The sequence below is a fragment of the Electrophorus electricus genome, chromosome 11, assembly GCF_041902795.1.
Source record: "Electrophorus electricus isolate QZ-2024a chromosome 11, ASM4190279v1, whole genome shotgun sequence".
Classification (NCBI taxonomy): Eukaryota; Metazoa; Chordata; class Actinopteri; order Gymnotiformes; family Gymnotidae; genus Electrophorus; species Electrophorus electricus.
Window position 1 is genome coordinate 13,865,001 of NC_137507.1, and position 27,500 is coordinate 13,892,500.

The window sequence follows — 27,500 nt, forward strand, 5'->3', positions numbered from 1 at the left end:
TCAGTCCCACTCAAGACCTTAAACGGGGACACTGATTAGAGAGTGTTTTCATTGACAGAGTAATAGAGGCCAGGGGCCACTGGCAGGATGACTTTCCTGCACTCTGAATTTGGATTCATGACCCTTCCAAACAACTACTGACATAGAGTGGTCAAAAACCATAAAACGAGGTGACGGCAATGTTTGTATGGGCTGAGATAAAAGGCAGCAGGTTGAGGTCCATTGCCCTGCTCACTGGAGCTGCAGGGGTCTGCACCTGAGCTAAAGTGTAGGAAAAGACCTTCAAACTGGCTGTTGATGAGAAAACACCTTTATAGGGCTCTCATCATTCTTCAAGCCTCAAACAAGCCCTGCTCTCTCTCCCTCTCTCTCTCTCGTCTTAAGATGTTCTGAAACCTACACTAGCAGTAAAGAGGTATGATGTGGTAGAGAGGACGGGGTTGTTTTAGGGTTTTGTTTTTTTTTGCTTCCAGCTGGAATACATGGAATCCATGGTGCTTCAGAAATGTGGTAGGAGGCTAGGTGATCTCCCCTTGTTCAAGAGCACCATTCACTTAGCTCTCAGTAGCTCGACAAAGACATGTGCCATTAGCACTACTGGTTTATCCTCAGTACAACAGCCAGTGCCATGTTAGTTTATCGCTGGCCCAGATACACTAGTCAGCACTGGAGCTAAAACAGTTAGCGGGAGCCAATTCAATTCACCATTTCCGCACCATTCATGGGCTAAGTAAAGGAAGGCCCAGATTAGATGTGTGGAATAGGCGGGCAGGCTACTGAATGGGATGAATAATGTGACCACTTCAGAGGAGGGAATGATGGTGGCACTCGCCCCAGATACTGTTAAGATAAATAAAATGAGAAACGGAGGGGCGAGTGCTGGTAATTACTCCGGCTGCTTGCCAGCGAGAGCTGCCGTGTTAATTAAGGTGTAAAGCTCAGCTTGATCAGTGAACGAGGGCACAAAGTAAGGGAGGGAAAAAGCGGGGGAGAGAGAGATCGAGAGAGAGAGAGAGAGAGAGAGAGAGGGATTCCACACTCATCCCACCCATTCATCTCAGCCCCTGGCTCCTGAGAGAAGACGAGTCCCAACATCCGACCTCCACCGAGCAGTCGGGCGCTCCGGAGCCCTCCTCTTCGGTTACGCTGACATTGCTAATTCACTCTGCAATTAACGGCAGCCGAGGCTGTTTTGATGGCGTGGCTGCGTCACGGGCAGGGCACAGGAGATGTAGCCCATGCAGACATGCAGAGACACAAACACGCACCCTGTCACCTACCTTCACAAACATCCCACGTGTATGCCTGTGTTTGTGTGTGTGAGAGAGAGAGAGACTAATAGAGAGAGGGAGAGAGAGAGAGAGAGAGAGAGAGAGGGAGCGAGTGAGAAAGATTGTTCAGATTAGAGGATCAATGCGAGCGATACTCCGGACCACAGTTAAGTAGATTACAGGAACGTTTCCCAAATCAATTTATTTTGAGCAACACGCTATGGGAAGTGTAATGCATTTAAAGGGATGATAAAGCGGACGCAGTCCTCCATTAGAAGACCTAGAGGGGTAATGGTGATACAATAGACCCTCCACAAAGATTTATCTCCACACAGATAATCATGCTCTCATTTCCATCAGTGCAGGGAAAGATCACTGTGTACTAGAGACGGAGGTTCCTGCCTCCCTGTGCTTTCCAGGAAACGGTAATGAGCCTTAAAGAGCTGGAGAAATAAGAGGAGATAAAGTGATGGTAGGAACAGAAGGAAAATCTTTCAAATGTGAAGGCACCTCAGCTAGTCTAACAAGGACTCTTCATCCTGAGCCACGTAAAGCGGTGCGTGGCGTGCAAGGCCTCGTGAGCGGCTATAAGCGCTTTTAAGGACTTGTACATTCAGAGTTCTTTTTTAAAGCTCATGCCTATGCTACTACAATTAAGGGGGTGTATGGTAGCACTCGTAAGGAAATTTCACACTCAGGCCTTTCTCACGTCTCTCTCTCTCTCTCTCTCTCTCTCTCTCTCTGTCTCTGTCTCTCTTCTCGCTGATGTCACAGGTAATAGGGAGTCCATCGGCTCCAACTCCTCATCAAATGACATGCAGCAAATTACATGAGCTTCAAGCAGCTCGACGAATTCCAGCTCATCACTTGGAGAGACTTCCCTCTGCTGGGCTACACATATCAGATCTGCCAGTTAGGATCCAATTAACACCCTGGCCAGAGGAATCAGATTGCATGCGGAAGGGCTGCTAGAACTCGTTTATTGCTCCCATGAATCTTCTGTCAAAGGTAAATTTGTTGCTGCTACATCAAAGCGCGGTGGCACTTTACCACCCCCCACCACCCGACTCTTCCCCCTACCTCTAGCCTTAGGGTTATACTCCAACTTCTTTTGCATCACAATGATGAACCCCACGTGCTGTCCCCGGCAATTTACCATTTACCGGGGGGGGGGGGGGGGGGTGTGTATCTTGTTTTTTTGGTTACCGAAGCAATAAGGGAAAGTGTCCAAGAGAAATGTGCCGACACACTTTTAACCCTCAGAAGGTCTGCACGCGAGCCTCTCCTTTCGTCCAGAACAAGCATGTGTGTTTCTCCATTTCTCTTTGCGATTCCACCGGGGGAGCGGAGTTAATAATAAATGTTAATGCGGGAGCATATGTCTCTCTACAAATTCTGCTGGCTTTTCCGCACGGTTCCAGTTGGCAGGCTAAGTAGATGAATTTTAAGGAACATGGCGCAGGAATGTGGCGCTTTGATGAGATGTGTGTGGCGGTGACCTTTAAAGTAGTTCCACCCTGAGGATGGCCCAGTGCTCACGCCATGATTGGGTGGGCTATCTCCCAGCACTGCACCCTCCTCCTAGCCGCAGGAGCACGGCAGCGGTGGGCACACGCCGCTCCCTGCTGCCTCCCGCCAGCCCCCTGTCCGGCCCGGAGTGCGGGGTTGGAGGAAGCCACGCAGAAAGAGGGGAACGTGGTGAGACGAGAGCAGGTTAGCCTTTTCGAGGAGCCGCGCTCGCTCAGAGCATGCTGGACGTGGATCTAGGCAAAGGTCACCGCGTCCAGAAGCCCACGGAGACACCAGCCTGAGCTGGCCACTGGGCAGCTGCAGCTGCTGCGTCAGTGTGCCCACAGGCCCCGAGCCTCACAGGGCTTTTGTTCTTTCTCCTTTTGTTTGCCTGCGTCTCGTTAAGGCTCCCCTAGTGCTCGTAGGCTTTGCTCTGACCACAGGCCAGGGGTCAGCGCTCCCTCTTTACATCGGTGCCCTGACACCCAGGGGGTTGCACTCGATCACACTGCCCTAACTCACACACACACACACACACACACACACACACACACCCCAGCATGCCGGTACGGCAGCCTACGCCAGTGCTGACCCAGCCTGCTGTTCTCCGCGTCTCCTCCACGGGCTGCCCTCCCGTGCCCGAGTCCCGGCGGCGGCTCTCGAGGGTCGGCGGACGTACGAACCGCCGCGCGGTTGGGGTGGGGGGGGTGGTGCTGGTGAGGGCCACGTGATCAGGCGCGTGGGGCCCCGCTGTAATCTGCCTCACACTTCGTCCCCACCGCTCCTTTATTTGTGTTTTAAATGTCAGTGTATAAAACGCGGGGCGGCTCTGTGGCGCGCAGGGATGGGCGCAGCGGCGTGAGAGGCCTGCTGTGTGCCTTGGGAAATCCTTGTAAGCAGTGTGGTGAAGACGCGGGGATTTACGGCTGAGAAATAGGTGTTTATTGAGCGCTCCCGTGGGCTTACCGCGTAATAATAGACCTGTCACATTACGCAAATGTGGAAAAGCAGTTCGTGTGCACGTCAACGGCCTCAGATGAAGCAGTGGATAGAATTAGTCAGGCGAGAGCCTTTAGACACTAATACAAGTAATTAAAACTGCGCGCCACAGTGCTTTGATGCCAGCGCGGTAAATAATTTATGTGCCAGTGATGTATGGATTGCTTCCTTCCCTTCCCTGCGAGGGAAACGGTGGGATTTGTCAAGTGTCGTGCGAAAATGCTTTTCGCTTCCCAGAACGAAGGGCCTTTCCGATCGGGCCGCGTGCTCACGGCCGAACCAGCCGTAGATCTTATGGGTGTGTTTACGGTTTAAGCTGACCATTCATCGACGGTGAGAAAGGGAAAAAAAAATGCAGGAAAGAGCGGAGAAAAGCTGACTCTGGATCTTGGCTGGAAAGTTTGCCTTTCCCAAGGCTTCTTGGATCGTGAACGCTGAGAGGTGAAGATGTTAATAAAGGGAGGGCCAGCAGCACTGATTAACTACAGCCTGTAGACATGACTGGACGAGGCCCTCATTCATATTGATTCATATGGCTAACATGAAGCAAGGAAGGAGTAAGCAAATGTAAATATTCAATATTTACTATCCTCTGGTGTTATTAGAGTCAGAGCTCCGGTCCTGGGCCGACAGTTATCACAGACTTTGTGCACGTGGCAATTTGCAGTCACACGGTGTGCTGGGAATCCATTCTCTAAGTATACACAAGGCTGGGAAAATCCAATAGGCTGAGCGTATTCAATATTGTGTCATGCGACACATTGTTTTAAAACTAAGGTCTGTGTTCAGAAGAAAAGAACAACAAAAACAACCCCCCCCCCCCCCCCCCACCGCCACCAAAAACAAGTTATTAATTCTTTAACACAAAATGCATATTTGTACTGATAAGTCTTGGCGTATTAACATTCAGACTGTGAGTGATGTGACTGATTCCAGCTAAACCACCCCTAGCAGAGCTTATCTTTTGCTACCACATAATTAGATACACAGGCGTGTGACTCCAATTGAAGGTGTTGTCATTGTTGCACTCTGCGAAAATATTAACGATGAAGGTTAATGCCAATTTTCCTTTGCTTTAATTAAATGCGCCGAGCACTAATGACGCAAGCCAATAGTCCCTGATAGTGCTTATTAGCGCGAAGAAGCGCAACGTGTTCTCACACTTTGGTCTGAACTTAAAAATCCATCTCCTGGCAGATGTCAAGCACTTACGTAAGTTCACGCAGGGAGCAAGCGCTCGCGTGTGCGTTGCGGGGATGCGGCCTAACGCGTGTTTTTTTTTTTTTTTCTCTGACAGGGGAAGGCGTAAACAGCACTGCGGAGAGGCAACACGCCATGCACAATGCTGTCGTGACCTTTTACCAAATCACTGACAACAGAAGGAGAGCGCAGCTGGAATCAATATGGCAAATTATCTTGGAGGAGTTCAAATGGCAGCTAGTTAGAATACGCTACATACATAGGGAGGGCCACACCAGGCTGCCGTTCATGGGCGCACGTGTGTGTGTAGATGGAAGCCCCTCGGTTTATGTGAGGGTTACCCTGGAAAAAAGCATGCATATTAATGTAATCATGCACGACTGCAAATAGCACACTGGGTGTGCGACATGCATGAGGTCAGACGGAACATTATTATTCATTCTTCGTTAGCAAGCAAATTCTCCTCTACCCACCACCGCACGGACATGGTGGGGTGAGACCTGTTCCACGTAACCTGACAATACTGAAACCGTGCTCAACTGGACAGGAGAAAGTTTACTACAGAATGATGTATCGTGTGTGGGTGTGAGGGTGCGAGTGTGTGTGCGCGTGAGGGCGTGCGTGCGTGCGTATGCGTGTGTTTCGTCAGAGAAGGGCAGACCTGACAGGTTTAGAATTTCAGTGACAAGTCCAGAATTACATTGCCAAATCAAACAGGCTGGTGGAACAGAGGAAATCTTTTCCAGAGCGCCATGTATTATGGATGGACTTAAGAGATTAGCAGGGAGCTGCTCACCTGCAGTGGACGCTGTTTGTCGTTGCTCTTTGGAGACTTCAGGCCACTGCCTGGTTGCTGGAGGAGTAATTGCCTTGCTGCTTGTAGGGCCTGTAAAGAGAATAGAATGGGAGCGGCAAAATTAGATTTTTTTGGGGGGCCTCTTCTCCAAGAAGTGTGACACACTCCTGAAATCCGAGCAAGGCAACACCAGTCCGCAAGTTGTCTGCTTCTGGTTTTAAGATGACGGCTGAAATATCTGGCAAATATTATACATTTTTCATGACGATCCGCAAAGCCGTGATAAAGAATAAATACAGTTTGTCTAAAGCGCCCCTGAAGTGCGGGTGAAAAACCCACCGAGTGCGTCAGTAGAATTGACCTGTCTAGTGTGTGCTCAACTGAAATACCCACTTCTCTGCAAATTACCAGTGCATTTGCATATTCATAATATCAATTTGAAGTAGAGGCAGGCGATGTGAAGTGTTCCTACAAGCTGTAATTAAAGTTGACAAAATCAACATCAGATTACCTTAGGAGTGAATTAACAAGGAGCCAGGATTTTTTGCTGTGCATTAGCGGCGCTTACCAGCGCAGAAGGGGGAAACGGGCTTTCTGGGCCTAATCACACCGCGCCTTCTCCAAGGAGAAAGACTGCTAGCTAATGTTACAAACATGGCAAATGCAAAGTGACTGGAAAAAAAAAGGCTCTTATAGAATTTTTTTCCCCCTTCTTTCTGCAAATAAGATGACAATGGTAAGAAGGCGAGAGGATGATGTAATGTGTTGTCCATGTACTGTATCTAGTTCAGCCGCATCCAGAGCTGGGGCTCAGAGCGAGGAAACTCTTTTGACTGCTTCACGCTTTATCTGGCACAGAGAGACAGGAAGAAAGGGTCTCTCCCTGCAGCTGCAAACGAGTCCACCCCAAGCCCCGACAACAAGAGACGAAAAAAATAAACAACACAATATGTTCACAGGTGTTTCTTCAAGTGGAGAGAGAGACGAGGTGAGGAGTGGGGGGTGGGGTGGGACTGCTTCAGATAAAGAGTGACACTTCTTCCTGCAGAATCAAGGGGTTGTATTATTTTCTGGTGCTTGCCAGTATCCATGACAACAGCTGCCTTGACAGGATGTGCATATGGCACTGCTCTGCCAGCTGGTGAGAACAATGTTTGAACTAGTACATTGAGATGCTGAGCAAACAGGGAGAGGGAGAGGGAAAGAGACAGAGAGAAGGAGAGAGGGAGAAGGGGAGCGAGAGACAGAGAACGATAGAGAGTGAGAGACAGAAGGGGAGAGAGGGGGGGGGGGGGGTAGAGAGAAAGAAAAAAAAAGTTGCCACGTCTTAACCCTCTGGGAAGGCAGCCATCCCCCTGATCAATTATGAAAAGACAGAGCAGGGAGCTGCCACTGTCTGTCTGGCTGCAGCTCAGAGGAGCCAGGCTCTCGGAGCCTCCCGGTAAACAAACACACCAGAGTGGCTGTGGGTCCTAACAGCATCGATCTGTCTCCACATGTGCACGCGGCCTAGCGACGTGGCCTCGCTCTGCAGGGGACGGCGGGACGGCGGGGTGGGGAGAAGGGAGGGGGGGTGCCATCACTCGTCACGTCCTGCCTGTCTCACTCCAGCCTGCCGTCGGCTGCCGGTGCCAAAACAAACGGCCGCAACTGTCACCGACGCCTAACGAATCGCCGGCCCCTCAGCCTCCCCGCCGATCAGAACCCCGCGCCGGCCTCCCCATTTTAAACGTTGGTTTGATTGATTAGTTACGGCGCCTGCGACGCCTTTGGACGCATGAGTGACTTGTAAGCAGCGGCGACAAACTTGCTCCAGGTCTCTAGTCATTACTGCGGGGATTCGGGGGTTGAGATTGTAAATTGCAGAAGATTTCACGCCCATCCAAGCGTTGATTGTGATCGCAGGGCTTTAGCGGGCAGCTAATGGGCTTAGCACAACAATTAGCAGGAGGAAAATGTTTATCTGAGCTGGGATCAATACAGGCTCTCTGTCCTCGGGTGAACAAGGGCAAAGTCAAAGAAGTCATTCAGTGAGGTCTGGGTGCGGGAGCAGGCCGCAAGTACGGCCTGCTGTAATGGCTTTTCCAGTAGCAGTGCTGGAAGTGCCGAAGGCAGAGGAAAGCAATCAGCTTCCTGCTGCTTATTAAAGTAACGCTGCATTCCCGGGTAGGAGGCGTCATTAGCTTCAGGATTCGGTGTTCCAAAATCCTCCTGAAATCATCACCCCCTAATCAGCCGATATGCCCATAACAGTTGTCATCAATGTGCAAGCCATCGGTGGGACTCCGCTCCGCTCTAATCCGTATACAAGTCTACACAAATCTAGTCTGAGACTTTAACAATAAGAGTTGAAGTCTGGCAGCCATCAAAACTTTGCTGAAAAGCCCAAACCCCCAGAATGTGTCCATTTAGACCTGTGTTGCTGTGCGCGAGAAATGCCAGCTCTCGTCCATTAATGCACACACTGTATAAACAGCACAATGTGCTGCATTCCTCAGAGCTGGGAGCTCAAGAGCCCCAGCTAGAACATAAATAACAAGGCACTCAGGAACATATTTGATGTTGATATCCATCTCCGAGGACCAGGAGAAAAAGAAACACACACACACACACAGACAGACACACACACACACACACACACACACCCACACAAGGACACAAGCAGGCAGCAGCTCAGGATCCTTATGAAAATAAGATGCAGCCCAAATGGATCTGCCGTAATTGGTTTCAGATAGCGAGGTCAGGAGAAAGCCGATATGGGCGACTATTATGCGAAACAGAGGGAGAAACACGAATGTTTACACAGGCGCTCCCCGGCTACGTTAATAGCCGAACAGAGCTCACTGGAGAGGGAGTGAGGGACATGCGAAAGAAACATATGTCAGCCCCCCCACCTCCCATCGCACGGTCTGTGTTTAGACTTAATACAGCAGTAATAAGGAACACATCACAATGCACCTTTGTGAGTCCGTTCCCCGGACTAAAACAAGCATGAAATACATTAGCAGCCAGCTGCGGCTTGGCACGTCGCTACAAACAGCTCGCTGTTGCTCCGGACCACCGCTTTAATCGCCAGACACAGACGCCCATAGCTGTGACCAAAGGTATTAGAAGGCACAAACAGGCAAGCGAAGCAGCATGTGGGCTGGGTGGCTTCCTGGGGTCCGGGGGAATATGCCCGGCATGGATTCTTGGGAATGTGCTGGGGGCCAAGAAAGGCAGGTAGACACTGAGGAACTAATGGAAGCCTGTGTGTTGGGCAGGTAGTTAATATGTAATCAGGAGCTTGATGAGTTTAAAAGAAAGAGGTTAGAACAGATGTAGCGAAGGCCCTTTAGTTTTGTTGTCATAATTGATTGTATTGCCTGGGCACGTGTGCGCGGAGAGCAGAGCGCAGGAGCGATGGGGTTGAGATGGGTAAGTGGTAACAGGGTGCCCGCGTTAGTGTGCGGTGTGTGCTGAACGTGGCAGTGTCAGTATGCTTGGTACAGGCAGGCTGGAGCGAAACGCTGTTCTGTCAGCCTGAACTTCTCCAGACGTGCAGGCCGGCAGGCATGTCAACCTGCTTATCTGCTCTGCTCACCAGGAAGGAAAACACAGTCTGAGAGAAAGAGAGAGAGAGAGAGACAGAGAGAAAGCGAGAGAGACCAGACAGTGAGGGAGCGAACATAAACCTTTTATCAAGCCAGGAGTCGTCTCTCGCCTTGGAAAACAAGGGACAAACAGTTTACGCTGAGCAAACAAACAAAGCTGGTGGCTGGAGCAGCCTGTGAGGAGATAGGACCAGGCTCTCCACGCCAGCATATTGACACCATATCTGTTATGTAAGTGTGCTCAGGACACAGGGGGCCGATGGAGGGCCCAGCCGCTCATGAATATAAAACCGCACTTCAGGCTACTGATTCCATAAACAGCTTATGAGCCGTGAGCTGATGAAATTGAGCTGCAGACACGCTTCCTCACACAGTAGCCAAAGAGCCACAGCCTGAAGGCCGGGCGCGGGGTCCGCCGGAGCTGAGCGGAATGGCTGCTCGGGCAGCCAGCGACGCCGCACGTGTGAAACGCCGCGCCCGCGCCCGTAGCAAGGGAGAGAGGTGGGCTGGTGGCCCTGGGTCAAAGGTCGTCGGCGGTGCCTGACAAAACAGAGGCATCATAGGCCCGGTACCATCCGAGAGAGCTGCCGTGCGGCTAGCGAGGCCTTACTGGCCGTGATGTGGTGTCCGCTGGCCGGACGAGAAAGGGACGCAAGCTGGTGATGATTCAGCAAACGGGGAGTTAGAGAGGGAGAAAGATAGAGGAGAGAGATTTTGATTTTGTGGAATCAGACTGTTTTTTGGCATGTTTTTCTCTAGCCAAATGCCACACTCCCCAGACGAGAGAGCAGGAATGGTGGAGGGGGGGGGGGATAATGAGCATTTTTATGTATGACTCAATAAATCAACAGAGCATGGCACGCGCGGGCCCCTCCGTGGAGAATCCGCCTGAACCGTAGGATGCGGTGCGAGCTAACCAGCAGAACAATGGGCTTCTGTTTGCTGCGCTGACTGGTGCAACCACTTTCTCTCCTTCTGTCTCTCACTCCTCTTCCTTTCTTTTTTCATTCCTCCCTTTTATTCGCTCTCCCTCTCAATCTTCCTCTCGCTCCTTCAATCCCCCCCATCTCTTATTTATGTATTCTCCGCTCAGCCTGTGCGCTCACATCTCCCACACTCTCCCTTCTTGTTTATTGATTTTCTAGATTAAGATTCCCAGCGAGAGGGATTGTAACACACAACCATAAAATTATTTTGGGGTGTGCTTATTTGACTTTCCCTTGCATCTATTTGGCCTGTGTCTGTAGACAATTATGCTTCCCCAGCCCAGACTCAGGTGCTAATAATGAAGGACAAATAGAATCATATGTGTAAACTTCCCCTTCTGATGAAAATTTATATTAACTTTCTGCCACTGTAAACAGAGAGGCATAGCACAGCCCTCCCTAGTGAATTGGAGATGAATTCAGTCATTTCTAACCCAGGAAGCTGTGCATTTATGTGCGTGTGTGTGCGCGCGCGCGCGTGTGTGTGTGTGTGTGGCGGGGGGGCTGCAGAGTCCTGCCTCATTGTGTAACCTCACACTTATATTTCCAAGTGTGAGGAGACAAAACATGGGGTCTGTTCAGCCCATCAGGTGGAGTGCATGCGTGTATGTGCCTCTGTGCCAACAGGCGTGTGTGTGCGCGTGCGTGCGTGTGTGTGTGTGTGTGTGCGTGAGTGTGTGTGTGCGTGCACTCATTGGGGAAGCCCTGCCAGCAATAACAGACCAAACAGAGCAGGCTTCCATCGTTCACTACAACCGCAAACATTCATGCGCCTGCTGCCTCCTGTGGACACTGTTATGGATGGGTCTTGCAAATACACGCCGCACATTTGCAGTGGAGTGCATATAATAGTTTACAGCGGTGCCAGCGACCTGTGGAGAGAACGCGACTGCAGGAGCCCTAGACCAAAAACAACATCTGTAATCCACAGAAATGCAGCGACCAACTGCAGCACGGAGACGGGCGACCCCTGCCCTCCTGATCACCATTACCGCTTCTAATTATGACTCGACCTCGTTCTCCAAGTTATGCTCCGGGCCATCTCACTCTTAAAGACTGCGTGAGCTGTGGCAGCTAGGGTCTGCTGAGCGCACTCTGGGAACATTGTCTCAGTGTGTCTCTCTGCCTGCTCCCTCACTTATGAAATTCAATTTATCCACCCTCCTCCTTGGCCGGCTTTAGTAAAGCTCTCACTTTCAACCGGTGTGCGGCGGCGGGGTTTAGATAAGGTGACGCGCTGGGCTATTCACCGCTGGGCCATTCCCTTTTATCTGCCTCTCTGAGAGCACTCCTTTACACAGCCACAAGCCAGAGCTCACGCCATCTTCAGCTATCAAACAAAAAAAAATAAAATAAATAAAGTGCCCCTTTTCACTTATACCATCAACATGTGCACAAAAAACCTCTCGGAATAAGAGAAAGGAAGAATGAGATGTGGGGAAAGAGAGAGGGATGGAAGTGAGCACGAAAGAGAAAGGTAGAGAGAGAGAGAGAGAGAAGGAGGGAGGGAGAGAGAGAGAGAGAGGGAAAGGAAGAAGGGGAAAGTGGGCGCACTGCCACTTCCTCTCGGCCCTGGTGTGCACTTGATGTGCTCGGTTTGTCGCCTCGAGTGATTATGATCCATCTCCTTTTCACAGTTCCACTCCGTTTGGCGGCGCGCGGTTGGAGGGACGCCTCTTAATAAATGTTGCGTCGAAGGGAGTGAGCGGAGACACTCTGCACCTCATTGAGAGCGAGGCCGGCAGAAAAATAAAACAGAGCAGAGAAATGTCAACAGATAAAGAAATAAAAGGGGGAAGGCGTGCTGTGGCTGGACCTGCGTTCCTGGCCACCAGTGGGGTCCGGGCAGAGTCGAGCCGCTCCCCCTGCGCTCAGGCTGCCTTAGCGAGTGAGCGCGAGCGCCGCGCACAGCCTTGGGCGCCGGGTCAGTCTGCTGCAGTGCAGGGAGATGCCGAGGGACCGGTGATGATAGCCCCCCCTCACAGCTGACCACACACACAAGGGCAGAGGATTAAGCAAAGCGAGAAACGTGTGAAGAGTCGGGGAAGTCCGGCGTGCGCCGCTGCGTTGATCTGTGAAAACGCACGTTTGATTAAACTTGACCTCGAGGCTGAGGATACGCTGGTCTTCTCTCATAACAGTTAAGAGATATTCAGTGCGTACGAACTATGACCTACGGCTCCACTGATCTACGCAAGCGATCTGGTTTAGCACGTGCTGGCGGGAGCCGGATCACACACGTGCAGGCACTCTGTCTGTGGGTCAGCAGTGTGTGTCTGCGCTGGCTGGCGTGGCGGAGCTGCTCGCCCGTACCGTGTTACCCAGAGGGGTCAACTGAGCGACCGCACCTGACCTCAGATGTAAATACCTTAACCTTAATTACCGTGGCCCTGATCTCTTGAGTTATTGCTCAGATCCCTCTGGTAGAGAAATGAGTGAGATGTGAGCGGGGGGGAGCTGGGGGAGTGAAACCTGCACTGGCTTTATCACCCTCGGTGCGGTGGGCGAGGGGGGGGGGGGGGGGCTGTCCAAAAAATCAAAGACCGATAAGAAATGAGTGTTCACCAAATACATTACAAGAGCAAGCTGATCTGGAGCGCACTGCAGGTGGAAGCGGTCTATTGTTTGGAGTCTATTCACCTGCGTGCTGGAATGTCGTTAGGGCACAGTGGGCTCCTGGGTCATGTGGGCAGGGTGATGGATCTCCCCACTCCATGGCAATGATGGCCCAGCTTCACCAAAGATCAGCTGAGTTAATAGCAGCACGTCTCGCCGGGAGAGAGCCAATGCATCTCCGTCAGCATGCCGGAGCCCTGGAGCTCCACCCACCTCAGCCCAGCGTGCTTGCCTTGTGAGTATTCTGCTTACAGCGTGGGTCTGACCTTTGGAGGGGGCTGAATGGGATACAGTTATCTACCAATGTGACATACAGCGTCTATCAATCAGAGCTGTTTCACGGGAGCAAAGGGAGAGAAAATAGGAGTGAGGTGAGAGGACAAATGACATTACAGCTATAGAGAGCTGTGGGGCACGTGAACACACACAGACTGATTAAGATATACCCACTCGCACACACATACACCCGCATGAACACACCCACACGAATGCGTACGGACACAAACACACATGTTCGCTCCCTTCTCACATCCATATATGAGAGCTGTAATCGGCTCTCGCTTGCCTGAATACACTCAGGCTATGTAAACAGGCTCTTTCCATGGGCGTCCCAGGCCTGTAAGAGGAAAGTTGTACTCCTTCATTCCCACCGGACACCCGTACTCCAAAGAGCTAATCTACATCTTTCATTGAATCAAGAATGGAAATTCAGAAGAAATGCTTCTTTTTCAATTTCATGCTGAAGTAGCTCAAGTGGATGTAATTTCCCCTAACAAGAAAATTTATCACTGTGTCGTTCCCTTAGCATGTCTGTGTGAGAAGCAACCCCCCCCCCCCCCCCCCGGTATTTGCCATCCATTTTTTACCTCTGCATTTTTGTCTTCCGTGCTTTGATGAATGTGCCAAAAGCACGATCGCTCCTTCACAAGCACACCAGACAAGAAAAGCACAATTCTATTGCTTATTAAAAAAAAGTCCTACTGACTACAGTCTTCATCAAAGGGAAGTCACCCATGCTCCTCAGCGCAGTGCGCGAGAGCAGGCATGTGCGAGTGTCAGGTTTCTCCCTCCCGGAGCCAGACATCACGTGCCACGCCACGGCAATCAGTGTCTGAACAGATCTGGAGGCCTGAGTGCACATGGCTGGTGTTGGTGTCGGCCTTTCTTTGGACAACTCCTAAAACAATGAACAGAATCTTTATGTGGGAAACTTCTTCTCAAGCTTCAGTCTTAGAATGAGAACATTCTAGAGTTCCATGTGTGGTACGACTGGTTGAATTTGAGATCATTTCCTGAGCAGAAAATGCCTGCCATTTCTGTACAAGTGAGAGAAGGACTAGCAAGGAAATTCACTCAGAAGGAACATACATCAAATAACTGGTAAATACTCTGGCAATAACAATCACATTTCAATTGAAACGGAGCCGGCATTGGGAGACTCAAGCGTGAAACCAATATCAGCTTAGCGTCAAGTCAAGCATGAAATGCCACACACAACATTAATGCATGCTCTGCATATGATGACAATGTTGCCTTATCACCTAGTACACACACACACACACACACACACACACACACACACACGCACAAATGCATACACACTCTCTGTGCTGCTCTGGTACAGTGGTAGGTAAAAATGCTGGTGTATGGTGTTGTGTATGGCAGGCTTCCCTGCTGTGTGTGTGCTGGTCTTACTTTACTGTAGTTGCAGATGAAGATGTCGTGTCCATTGTGACAGCACCAAAGGCAGCACAAATGGGAACCGACCCTCTATTTTGCAAACACCCCTGAAAGGCCCTAATACAAAAAAAAAAAAAAAAAAGCCACCCACAATGAAGGAGTGAGAATGCAGGCTAAGTGACACATGCATGTGTTTGAAAAGCCTCTTGTGTATTTGGGAGGTGAAGCCAGGCTTATTTACCGCATTTGTTCAAAAGCCCCAAAGAGCTGTGGGCTGAGAGGCTCTCTTACATATGTATTCAGCATCTGGGAGCAGAGGGTTGGGAGTGAAGCCAAACTCTCTCTCTCGCTCTCTCTCTCTCTCTCAACAATATGGAATCAAAAATATTCAAGTGTGAAGCGGCACCACCTGACTTCCCGGTGCACAGCAAACAGAGCTAGAGAGGAGAGACAGATACGAGAGGAGAGACAGATACGAGAGGAGAGACAGATACGAGAGGAGAGACAGATACGAGAGGAGAGACAGAGACAAGTGAGAGAGAGACAGAAAAAGTGAGACTGAAAGAGGACGTGGTGGCGGGGGGAGAGGGAGGGATCCACTTTCCCAATCTCAGCCTTCCCCTCCTTAACCAGATTTACATCATTTTAATATTTGTTAGAGAGGCCGAGCCCTGCGCACAAACATCCCTGGCCAGGCGTTTCACAGACTGATTTGTTACTATTCATGGCCAAAGCAGGGCGAAACTGTAACGCTAGACATGCTTGTTAAATTCACAAGGCTCCAAAGCTGCCTTCCTGCAAATCCTGCCTCTTGGTTGTCGGCTTAAGACGGTCGGCATATGCATATATGGCCTTTTTAAGCTCCGTTAAATGGATAGCAGCGTCGCAAGCTGTCAGAGACGTCGGGGGGGGGGGGGGGGGGGGGGGGGTGTATATCCAGCAGCAACCCGGCGTGTCCTTCCCCAGAGTGACGCTGGGCCTTCCCCCAAACAGGAGACCCGCTCCACGTGCTCCTCCCCAAGACATGGCCTCCGCTGTCTATAAACGCACAGGTGAAGCGTGGGACGGGTCAGCGTGCGAGCGCTGGGCTAGTGGGGCGGGCAGAAGCCACCGCGTTAAGGCTCTATAGATCCGGTGTCATTAATTTCCCCAGGCAGGGCGGTTAGGAGGCATAAAAGGAAATGAGTTGTGAAGTGGTCATTGATCTTGACCCAGGCTGCCTGCTTGAGTTTTATTTACACACCTACACACCTTTATTTAACCCTAATCACTAAACATAACCCACTGGGTCACATAAACAGATAATGTGTCAGAAATGCATACTCGACCCCGGCACGCATGCCCACACACACACACACACACACACACACACACACACACACATACATTTTATATATATATATATATATATATATATATATATATATATATATATATATAAAACAGCACAGTGTGTGGGTGTCGACGTGGGAGTGTGCTCTACCTGTAATCGTCTTTGACCTGCACTGCACACCAACACATTGGCACAGAGCTGCTCAAGCATAAAATGGTAGTAAGTGTTTGTTTCCAGCAGATTTCACTCTGACTCACTACATCCTGCTCTGTTCCCCCCACTCCTTGTTTCTCTCTTTCTCTCTCTCTATCTCTCTTTCTCTCTCTCTCTCCCCCATCCCTCTTTCCACATCTCTTTCAAAGCAGCAGCTTGACATTTCACTGGGTCTCTGGAGAATCTGATGTGAAATGGAGTTACTACAGTGGCCACACTGTAAATTCCATGCAGCCACATGTAATGTTCCTTAAGTGCAGATGACCACTCCAGGTTTACAGCCAGAGCACTAGAAAAAGAGTAGGCGTGCATGAGTGTGTGTGTGCGTGCGTGTGTGTGTGTACATGTGGACGTGTGTCTGTGTCTGAATGATAATAGAAAAATGCTCAGCGGCGTCTGGGGAGTGGAGCAAACACACGCAACACGGCCCTGTATCTTACAGTGTCATCGCCTGGAGGACGACGACTCTATATGTCAAGCCACAATGTACTATACAGTGGGGACCATCTGAAGATAGTGAAATGTTAACAATGAAATATAGAGCACAATAAATAAGTACGGTGTGAGCCAGTGGTGCTCAGCACCTGCAAAATTCCGGCCCATCAAAAGCGCATAAAACATCAAACTCCACAGAAATGGTCCTGTTTGTCATGTTATTTTCCGCAACGCTTTTCCTTTGATCTGAGATTTACTCGGGGATGTCATGGTTTGTGGGAATGTGAATATATCAGTGGATGTCCCAGAGTGTGCTCAAGTGTGCTTGTGTGCATGCATGCATGCATGCGTATGTGTGTGTGTGTGTGTGCTTACGCATGTGTGCATGCATGCCCTGTGTGCGTCTGTCTGTATGTGTGCGTGTGCTAGCGTGCGCATGTGTGTGTGTGTGCCAGTGTGTATGTGTGTGTTATTTACGTGCTGGAGTGGCAGAGTCTCGGGCCAGTGTGATAAAGCTAATGAGCTTCTGTGCTGGAGTGTAAATGAGAGTCACCTCGCTCGGGCTGGCCGAGGCTCTGGGGGTGATTACCGCTTTAAATTATGCTCAAGGGCAAAGCGCTATTTGCATCAGAGGGGCTTTTCATTTGGCTGATGAGCGGCGGAGGCCGTCATCGTCCCCGCCTGGAGATGCTGTGCTCCATGCTCCCTACGGACAGCATGGAGTTTGAGGAGAGTGATGGAGGCGGGCGGGCGTGCGGCAGCTCCACCTTCCCCTCCTCCTGACAGTCTGTGGAACCCCAGAGACCCCCACCCTACCCCACCCCATCACCAGAAAGCATCCTACTCGATGATGCCTGGATGGTGTCTTTTAGGTGTCAATGAAGGCACCCTTGCTAAATATCAATTAGCAGTGGGTAAAGGTTTTGTTTTCTTCTGTTCTGAATAATTGCAAAGGAAATGTTGAAAATATTGAGGTGTTAAAAGTGAATAGAACTGAATAAAAGATTAAAATCCCTGGACCAAGCACGCAAAATACCAGACATAGTGAGAGCCTTCACTTCCAACTGCCTCCCCTCGCCCCCCCTCCACCGAACCACGAGCCCCAACACCTCCAGAGCCATGATGCTACCTCCAATTTCATTTGCTCTTAAAGCCAGAGAAGAGTAAAAAAATGGCTGACATCGGCTGTCAGATATCTCATCTTAAATTCTCCTCAAGCTAAAATGTCGGGTTAATTGCTGTCACTTTTACATTGGGCCAGTGACTTGCAGGCGACTTGCTGTAACAATCGCTGTGGGCATGAGGGTGGGGGGGTGGGGTGTGTGTGTGTCCTCTGCCTCTGGATACGGCATTTATAAAGACCAACACAACTCCAGCAAACCGCCGCGTTCGGCTGCAGCGTTGCCTGAGGAACCGTGACCGGGTTTCAGCAGTCACTTCACATGTGACTGGGGATAAATCTACAGGAAAGTAGAGCCACAGGGACCTGGGCTTGGCCCAGTGCATGCGAGAGAGAGAGAGAGAGAGAGAGAGAGAGAGAGACGGACAGGGCCAAGCTTGGCCGCTGCTCCCCTAGGCCGTAAACGAGACCGGGAGGTCCGCGACTCTGATGGCGTCCAGAGCACAGCAGAGCTCTCCTAGAAGGAAACCCGCAAACTGAGCTAAAATGTAATTCTTCTGAAGCCATCAATCTGCGCAATAAAATGCATGGATTGTAGACCACAGTAATCGCCTAACAGCTCCATTACAGTACATTACTGTATGGATTCTCCAATCAATGTAAAGCCTTCATGTATTCACATTATCATTACCATACATTAAAATGTCTATTCAATGCTGGTTTATAATCAGTAAAAATTAACAGAGCAGAGCAGAGGCAACAGATGCATTTCTATTACTCCCCTGAAACAGAGGGGTTTTAACCTCATTTCAATTCACAAACCTTCAGGAAGTCATGTAATTGTTTCCATTTGACATGTCACAATGCCCAAAACTAAAATGTTGTAATTTTAGACATATCTGAAACAAAATTAACAAAAAGAGACGCATCCGCAAAAACGCAGTCCATGTAGTACTTATTCCAGTCAGTTTGACCCAAATCAATGTGACATTTTTATGCGGAAAAAAATGCACGCCGCACTGAGGAAAAACAACATCTGAAAAGTGTTCCAGGCTTTTAACAAAACAAAATGTAGCAAACTTGAGATGACTGTATTTTTCAGCTATCAAGAAAATTAGCAATAAAGTTTTGGTTGTGTTATAATATTCAGATATATTGCTTAAGAGTTACAACACAAACCCAGCACCCAAAGGAGCTATATGCCCATTATCCATAGCGCTAAGCCCCTGAAAAGAGCTACTATTACTCCAACATGTTTTTGCAAATAAAAAAATAAATATCAATAAGAATAAAAGCAATAACAATATAAAATAACAACAATATTAAAACAATATTCAGATATTATTTAAAAATATAATAAACGCTTTTATGAACTTTTCCACATAGAAAAATGCATGCAAAACCCACGCACGCGCGCGCACGCACGGCACTAATAGAGAGATTGGGCTGGCTGTTAAAGGGGAAGGTATTTTCTGGCTCTGACTTGGGCATGTGTGAGAGAACAGAGAAGCAAAAAGAGCGAGCTGGGCGCAGGAAGTGTGTGAAGTTAACAGCACCTGGCCTCTCTTTAAAAAGCCTCTGGAGGCCTGTTAGCTGGACCACTCATTTCAATGCACAGGAAGAAACGTGTTTCTCTCTCTCTCTCTCTCTCTCTCTCTCTCTCTCTCTCTGTGTGTCTGAGAAAGAGAGAACAGACTGTCAACCTCTCTGCTGTCTCTGCTCACTCTGTAAGATTACACTGCCCTTTCTTACACAGCTTATTACCATATGCTTTAGAAATGGACCCTTTAACTCTTACAACCCAATTTACAGTACTGATAGCAATCACTATTATTATTATTATTATTATTATTAGTAGTAGTAGTAGTAGTATTGAGAATTACATCAATAATATTATTATAAAACAAACCATTATAATAATAATTATTATTTTTATTGCTGTTGTTAATTAAAGCAGTATTAGTAGTATAGTATTAAAAATTAAAAATAATAATTTCACCCAATAGTTTTAAACGTAGTTATCATTAATTAAATCTATATACATTTCAAACTAAATACACTGCAACCGACTCAAATGCGCACACACACACACACTCACAGGAATGCATGCACAAACACACCTCCCCCATGCAGGCTGCAGTAGGTGTGTGTGCAGGTTAAAACAGAGGACGGTAATGAGAGGGAGGGGGGTTGACCCCAATCAGACATCTGTGGAGGAAGAGACAGAGACAGATAGAGAGACAGGCTCTGTGATGATGAATGGGGGGAGAGGCCATGGTGTCGGGGTGCTGTTGTAATCACCAGCTGGAGTGTGAGTGTGTGTGTGTGTGTGTGTAATGGGAGGGGGTTACTGGAGGAGCCCACACATCTCTGCAGGACACCCCTCATTCTAATACAGTGCTCTCTCACCACTGGCTTTCAGCTGCATACACCAGCACTGGAGAATGTGTGTGTATGCACATGCACTAATGCACACACCCATACCCACACCCACCCACACACACAAACACATTTACAGGGTCCTCAAAGGATTTTATCTATTTACCTATATATATATATATATTTTAAATACCCTTAACATTGCAATACAAAATAGGTTAGTGAAATTATTATTAAGAGTGAGCTTATTAATACATTAATATAAAATATTAACCATGTGCCAACAACTTAAACATGGAACAAAGCAAACTTTGCCACAACCCAGCACATGCATGAACACACACACACACGCACACACCCAAACATGTAGACACACACTATGCCGTTCCCTAAACCTCAGCGGCAGCACAGCCTGACCCCGCGTACTGTGCTTTTGGTGAGCTGTCAAAGCCATCAGTCAGTGCGTGGAGACAGAGCAGCGTTTTCCATGATACTGCTCCCCTGTCAGCCAAGCCTGCTCCCACCAGCCCACCTCCTGCACATAGAGCTGAGCAGAGCTAATGCCTATTCAACACTCTACACCTCTCAATCCTGAAGGGAGGAAACGGACGACCAGCACTCGTCACGGCATTTCTATGCTAACTTCTCTGTCTGGATGTAAAACTGGGCTGCTTGTCCTATAAGAAGCGGCACAGTTTGCATTGTGGGTAGTGCTCAAGACGCTGCAGACAGGCCTGATTTGGAAAGTCTTTCTCTACTGGTGAGACAGCCATGAAGATTGGAGGAGGTCGAGTTAGGGTGCCCTCTGGTGGCGGCTGGACAAGCCAAACTGCCGGCACACATACGCTGGTGCCGGATTAGTGCCTTACTCCTTCTTCTCACACACACACGCGCACGCGCACACACACACACACACGTGCATGCATGCGTGTGCGTGCACACACACACACACACACACACACTCACATGGCCTCAGCTCCTGCATGCCGCTCACGCGGGCACACAAATACAAATAAAAACAGTAAATACTCCAAAAACCACACCAACTCCTCCACACACATTTGACACAACTGTTACTTTTAGCCAAACTAGCATTGCCAATAAACAGCAGACAAGCCTCAGCCTCACCATAAACATGCATGCCTAAAAACCAGCAAACAGTCAACAAATCAAGAATGGAGGAAAAAAAAAAAAAAAACAAGCACAAGAGCCCAGCTAGAGTCCAGTCCCTGTCTAAGGCTGCAGTGGCACAGTGCTGGGAGCCTGCCTGTGTGTCAGTGGGAGTCTAAGCCCTGAGAGCGAGAAACACAACTTACCTGCTGTTGTTGCAGATGCAGCAGCTCGACTGTGCTTACGTCGCTCGTGTCACCGCTTGATCTTCCATCTCTACTGCCAGCATCTAATTGGCTGCTTAGGGTGCTCATTCCATTTTGACTCATTGAACTGTTGCTTATTGTCTCACTGGCCGACTCCTGCATCATGACTTAATACCTAGAAGTGATTAAGAGGCACCAGTTAAGGCTCTTGTTACAATCCCCCCCCTCCTTAAAAAAAAAAAAAAAAAAAAGATTTCCATTATCAAGCCCCGGTCCCTCTCTGCAAATTAAAGCATTTAACGGGGGAGGGGGGTGGAGATGCAGGAGAAATTATGCATTCATTGTGTAAATGAAGGAATACAAAGAGGTGAACATTCTCTGAGCTTATTGGGGGGGGGCGCCTGGCTTCTTTATATGGCATTTTCATTTTGCTGTAAATTTGTTTTTTCTTTTTTAAAGAACACAGGAAATATATATATAGTCTCCATGTAAATAAAGGGCCATTTCAGGCTTACTTTAGGGATGATGATTTGCAAAGGAATTCTTTTTTTGAAACAAATCACATGAACATTTTCAGTCTGTGTTAACATGTGCGCAACTTGCACATGATAATAAACGCTTTAAAAAAAAAAAAAAAAAAACCGTGTTCGTGCACAGAGCGTCTCCTAAAAATATCCCCCGTCTCCGTAGTGTCAGAGCTTTACGCTGTCTCGACTGAATGAAGTTGCTTAATGACGCACAGCTAATCATGCAAAATTAAAACAGGGTCTAGGAGATGGGGGGTGGAACAAATCACATGGTGCCATCCCGTGATGAACGATACAATGGTCTTCTCCCCCTGACTGAGGCTAAATAAAATTTGCCTGGAAGGCTTCTTAAAAAGAAAAAAGAAAAATCATGATGACACATATTGACTAGTTTTCTCTCTTTTTTAATCAAACCTACAATATTCAATTATTTTTGTGACATTTAAAACATTTAGTGTTGTCATCCCCAGAGCACAATTACTGTGGCCAGACAGCTGAAATCAAACAGTGCAGCCGTCTTAAGATTCGATTTTATGCGGATAAATAAATGAAAGATATTAAATTAATTTCACCAGCATCTATTAGATATGAAAAGCAAGGGGGAGTGCAAGAAAAAAAAAATCACAAATATCACTAATGATTGTGCTAAAAACAGCATAAATTATGCAGATTACCTCCTCTCTAGTAATAAATGTTTTATCATTTTCCCTGCATAAATGCTCTGTACTTTCAAAGGAGCAATGAGGAGTCCTGCCAAGATCTGTGGAGATCTTGCAATAAATAAAAGAATCGGCCTGACCCAACAAATGCAATTCAAGGTGTGTTCTGCATAGCTAATATACCCACAAGAGCCTTTTTAATTCGCACACTAGGCAGCTCAAGCCTCATTGCCTCTCTGTCATTCACACACTCATTAAAACACCTTTTTTTCTTCCCCATTACACATTTTGTTACTCTCAGGAAATTGTTACTGGATGTCTCATATTTCATCTTATTAAAATATAAACAATATTAATTGTATTAATACAGACTGCATGCCAGTGTAATAACTCTAATCTCGTGTAATGTTTAGAGGGGATACATTTTTGAGCAGTATTTTCATTTATTTCTCTGACAGTGCCAGCCTCCTTTCCTTAGATTACACACATCAATTTTGTCACCTGCTCTGCATAGGCAATTAGCACTGTGCCTTTGAATAAGAGGATACAGTAGCCAGACAGCTTGGCGGTGAAAAATAACACCGATAATCAAATTCTCAACACAACAAAGAGGATGTCTTCTAATCCGCGCCTGCTTTTCAGATCAGTAAGCGACATTTTAACGGCAGGGCTTTCCCCTGCTGTAAAAGCAGAGGCGGGGAAGGGAGAGGAGGCTGAGGCAGCCAGGAGGAAGCCCAGAATGGCATCTAGGCAGAAGGCTGCGCTTCTACGCAGGACAACAGCTGCCCACGCCACCGTCGACAAACAAGCAGCATGACATGCTTAGTAGCAAACAATGCCAGCTACGAAAGTGCACACGGCATTAACGCGCACATGCGTGCACACACAGAAATAAATGGAGAGACACAGAAAGAGAGAGAGATAGAGAGAACATGACGACTAGGTACTGATGAATCTCTCTTGAAGAAACACGAAGCTGGCGTAGAGATCAGGCGACTAATAAGTATTCAAATTAGGCATAAATTTTACATGGCCCATGTTTTAAATATTCAGAGAAAGAGTGCCTGATTGCCTTTACTCGGATTTTAAGAACAATCTAATGTAGTGTTTTTAATAGCAATGACAAAGTGCCTAACTTGAAAAGAGCGAAGAAAAGCAAGAAACGATTTTTTAAAGTTCCTACATCCAAAATGAACTCAAACATACAAATCTCCAATTAACATCATTCTGGTCCTGCTTAATAAATTAGAAATTAAAATATAATTTATTTTAAAAAGACAATAATTATTCTTGTAGAATTCTCAATTTCCACATGTTACTAACATTTTGCATCAAGGAATGACCTCAATTTTGAAATAAATGTAAAAGAAAGTTTAATATATCAACCACATTTCTTTCAAAATCTGAGTATGAGTTCCCATTAATGTCTCAGAATACTGATGAGATTATTAAAGACACCTACATCATTAACACCATATTTATTTCCAAATCCACATTATCCAAAAGTTGTATGTAGGTGTGTAACTGAAAATAATAGTCATGCAGATGTATGCAAAGTGTATTCAGGAGAGATCAGATGGTGCTTTAACCTTAATGACAGCAGTGAGATAAATTAATTAGCCATCTAACAGCAGCATTCAAATCTGCCAATTACAATGTCAATTAGGAACACACCCTCGCCTGCATTGGTTTCCATGCCAGAGAGCAGGGGAGGAGAGTCTACACCGCCTAGACTGGAGGAGCGTCACTGCTCACCGTAACGCTGTACTGCCTGGGAGAGATGGCCAGTGACAGGATGAAGAGAGAGAGACAGAGGGAGGAAGGGAGAGAGAGAGAGAGAGAGAGAGAGAGAGAGAGAGACTGGGAGAGCGAGATGTGTTCATCACATACACCTCTGCATCTGTGCAGACACACTGGCCCTAAGGGCTGGCAGCCTGTCATTGTATCAGACTGTCCTTTTCCAAAGCCGTACTGGGGCAGAAGGTTAGCCCCACTGGAACAATATTTACAGCGCTGTCCTGTAAGCCTGGTGTTTCCTAGCCCACAGGAAAGGGGTCTGTGGCGTTCTGCCGAAGCGGTTCTGAACGCGCGCCCCGCATTCGAGGCTGTTTGACATGTACTAAACAAATGTGTGTGCTGGCTTACACGCCTCGCTGCGGTGACGGCCACTGTCCCGCCGTGCTGCTCCTGCGCGAGGTCTATATATGCCACCTAAAGGAACATTACAATGTGTGAGGAGTAAGCGCGTCAAGGGAGCATTTTTCAGCCCCATGCGAAAGTGAAGAAAACGCACTTGGTGAGAACCGATCGCTGCGGCTATGATTTAGAGAGATTATTTGCCCCTCATCCCCATCTCTTCCTCTTCTTCTTCTTTTGTTGAATGCTGTAACACTTGCAATTCCTCTCTGTCTGTGTAAATGTTTGCTCTCGAATCAAACGACGTGCAATTCTGCCTTTTTCATTGGGTGGAAAATCTCAGACAGAATCCCGACAACGCATTCAGGGCTACGGCTGTGTTTTGGGAGGGTGGGGGCGAGTGGGAGATTGAAGAGGGGAAGGAGCCACTTCCAGCCCAGATGTTTCACGCTCACACGTTCATGAGACCGACTTCAGGGATGTTCACTCATGCGGTGACGCTCTAATAACAGCGATTCCCTCACGCAGATATTCCCAAAAAAAAAAAAAAAAAGTAAATAACAATAATTAAATAAACCAAACAAAAAACCTAAAAAACAAACAACCACACAAAAAGAGGCGGTAACCTGTATTGTGTCTCATGTTTGAACATGAGTGTCAACACTATGAGAACAGACTCTTTTCATGAAGGATGTGCCTCTTTTCCATCCTTGGCTAAAGTTGCTGGCCGCACCCTCAAAAGGGCACAGAGGCAGGAGTCCTGTGACTCCTGCAGGGAAGCACAGGGAAGCAGACTCTGTGATCCACGAAGTCTATTCATTATCACCGCAATGCTCAGGTGCCAGGAATTCTAACACTGCATGAGGAAAAAAAACACTAAAAATTACATTTCACAGTCTGCTAAGTACTCCTGCTCCGATCCAGTTAAGATATGGATACCATTTAAAATAATCACAAATTCTGTGCTCCACTGAAATTAATTCATCATTGCCATAAGTTATAATGCATGCAAAATAAAGAAGTGAACAGGCTTGGTGTGGTCAAATATTTAATAGTGGGATTGCTTAATAAATCAAAATGCCAGATTTGGGTCATTTCAAACATGCTGAAATGATAGCGGTAAGTTTTTTTGGAACTGTGATTTCATTCTGTGCTTATCTTCTGTGCGTCTGATCGGTGGCTGTACTTCACGGATGCAGGTAGCAGTGAGGGGGACAGGAGAATTACAACGAATAATAATCAGCATGTCTATAAAAACAGGCTTAAAGCACAGAAGAATAAATACAGCCACTTTTAACATTCAAAGTCTCCTTAACAATGCATGCCAGACGTCCTTTTTGGCTTTAAAGGGCCACCGTATAGAGAGTTAACGACTCCCATATAAACCTGAGTAATAGCACAGAGCTGCTCTTAGATAGGAGGATTTCAAAGTGATTCACAATGGATGAGATTGCTTTAGAAAGAGCGAGCAAAATCATATTTACAAAATCACGAGTTCTGAAATGGAAGTTGTCAGAGAATAAAAGCCTGGTTTTTTGGATTAACATTATGCAAAGTAACAGAATCAAATGTTTTTATCTGTGGTACAAGGGAGCACATTCAGGGAAAAAAGTCAAATTTCAATTCATCATTTCAGCTGACAATAAATAGTCTTCATGTCCTATGAGTCATTCCAAAGAAAATGTTAATTCTGTTCTATTTACATTAGGAGAACAAGAAAGGAGCAAAGAGATAAAAGAAAGAATAGAATGAGAGAAAGGAAAGAAAGAGAGAGAATTGAGTCTATCTTTGTGTGAGTGCCTGAGAACTGGTGAGAAAGACACATGCTGAGTTCAAAAGGGGCTCTATGAAATACATGTATTCTATGAAACCAGTAATACCACATTTCAGTGATTTCTTATTCTTACTCTACCAAAAGATAACTTGTCAGTAACACTGCAAAAATATACTGAGGATAATCTACATCAGAGTGCAAGCAATGATATTAACCAACAATGTCGACTGCAAAACAGAAGTGACATTTTCTAGGAAGTTGAATAATTCAGATGAAAAGCATACCGGGACACTGCATGGTGAAGTTTGAACCAGACAGAATCATTGCCTTTAGCCTTCTCTACCACCACTGTGATTCATTCTTTAGTTCTTCCCATATAATTAAAATTTTACCCAGCAAGCACCTCCCTCTAGGAGAACAAGTCTCAAAAAGTAGGTGAACAGACAGTGACACTATCTAATCAAGCAGTCCTCGCGTTTTCATTTTGGGTAATTTCTTTAATTAACTCAGCCCACCTAATCATCAGTAATTGACCTATAAAAGGGGGAGGCCCCTTTGTCTGCTCCAATCATCTTTGACAGGAGAATAGTTCTGAGGCAAGTGCTTGTTCTCTCTCTCGCTCTCTCTCTCTCACACACACACACACACACACACACACACACACACACACACACACACACACCCTTTCCCTCTCTCCTTCTCTCTCTCTCCATTTTTCTCACTCACTCAAAGCTCTATTTATCCATCTTCCTGGACTATTTACCCGACTCAAATGCATATTTCATTTCAGCGTGCCATTGTTCTGGTGAAATTATCCTCGGTGACACCGGCTGTTTTTTTGCGTGGAGAGGAGGGAGGGGGGGGGGGGGAGATTAAAAGGGGGACATTGACTTACTTGTGCCGATGCTGAGAGGTGCTTGCGAGTTCTGTAGCGGGGGGAGAGAGAGCAGCGCTAACG

At 47.5% G+C, this 27,500-nt stretch overlaps 1 protein-coding gene across 6 annotated transcripts in view; it reads right to left on the minus strand.

The window, feature by feature from the left end:
• foxp2 (forkhead box P2) overlaps positions 1-27,500 on the minus strand; it is a 92,192-nt gene that overhangs the window by 30,780 nt on the left and 33,912 nt on the right. For 5 of the 6 annotated variants that reach the window (XM_081723382.1, XM_081723384.1, XM_035528704.2 and 2 more), the window contains 2 exons: positions 21,447-21,621; positions 5,776-5,865 (listed from right to left, as the gene is read on the minus strand). In XM_081723382.1, coding sequence (XP_081579508.1) covers positions 5,776-5,865; positions 21,447-21,611 — 255 coding nt within the window. In that variant the 5' untranslated portion in view covers positions 21,612-21,621. The remainder of the gene's footprint in view (positions 1-5,775; positions 5,866-21,446; positions 21,622-27,500) is intronic. The other variant, XM_081723383.1, reaches the window with a different exon arrangement.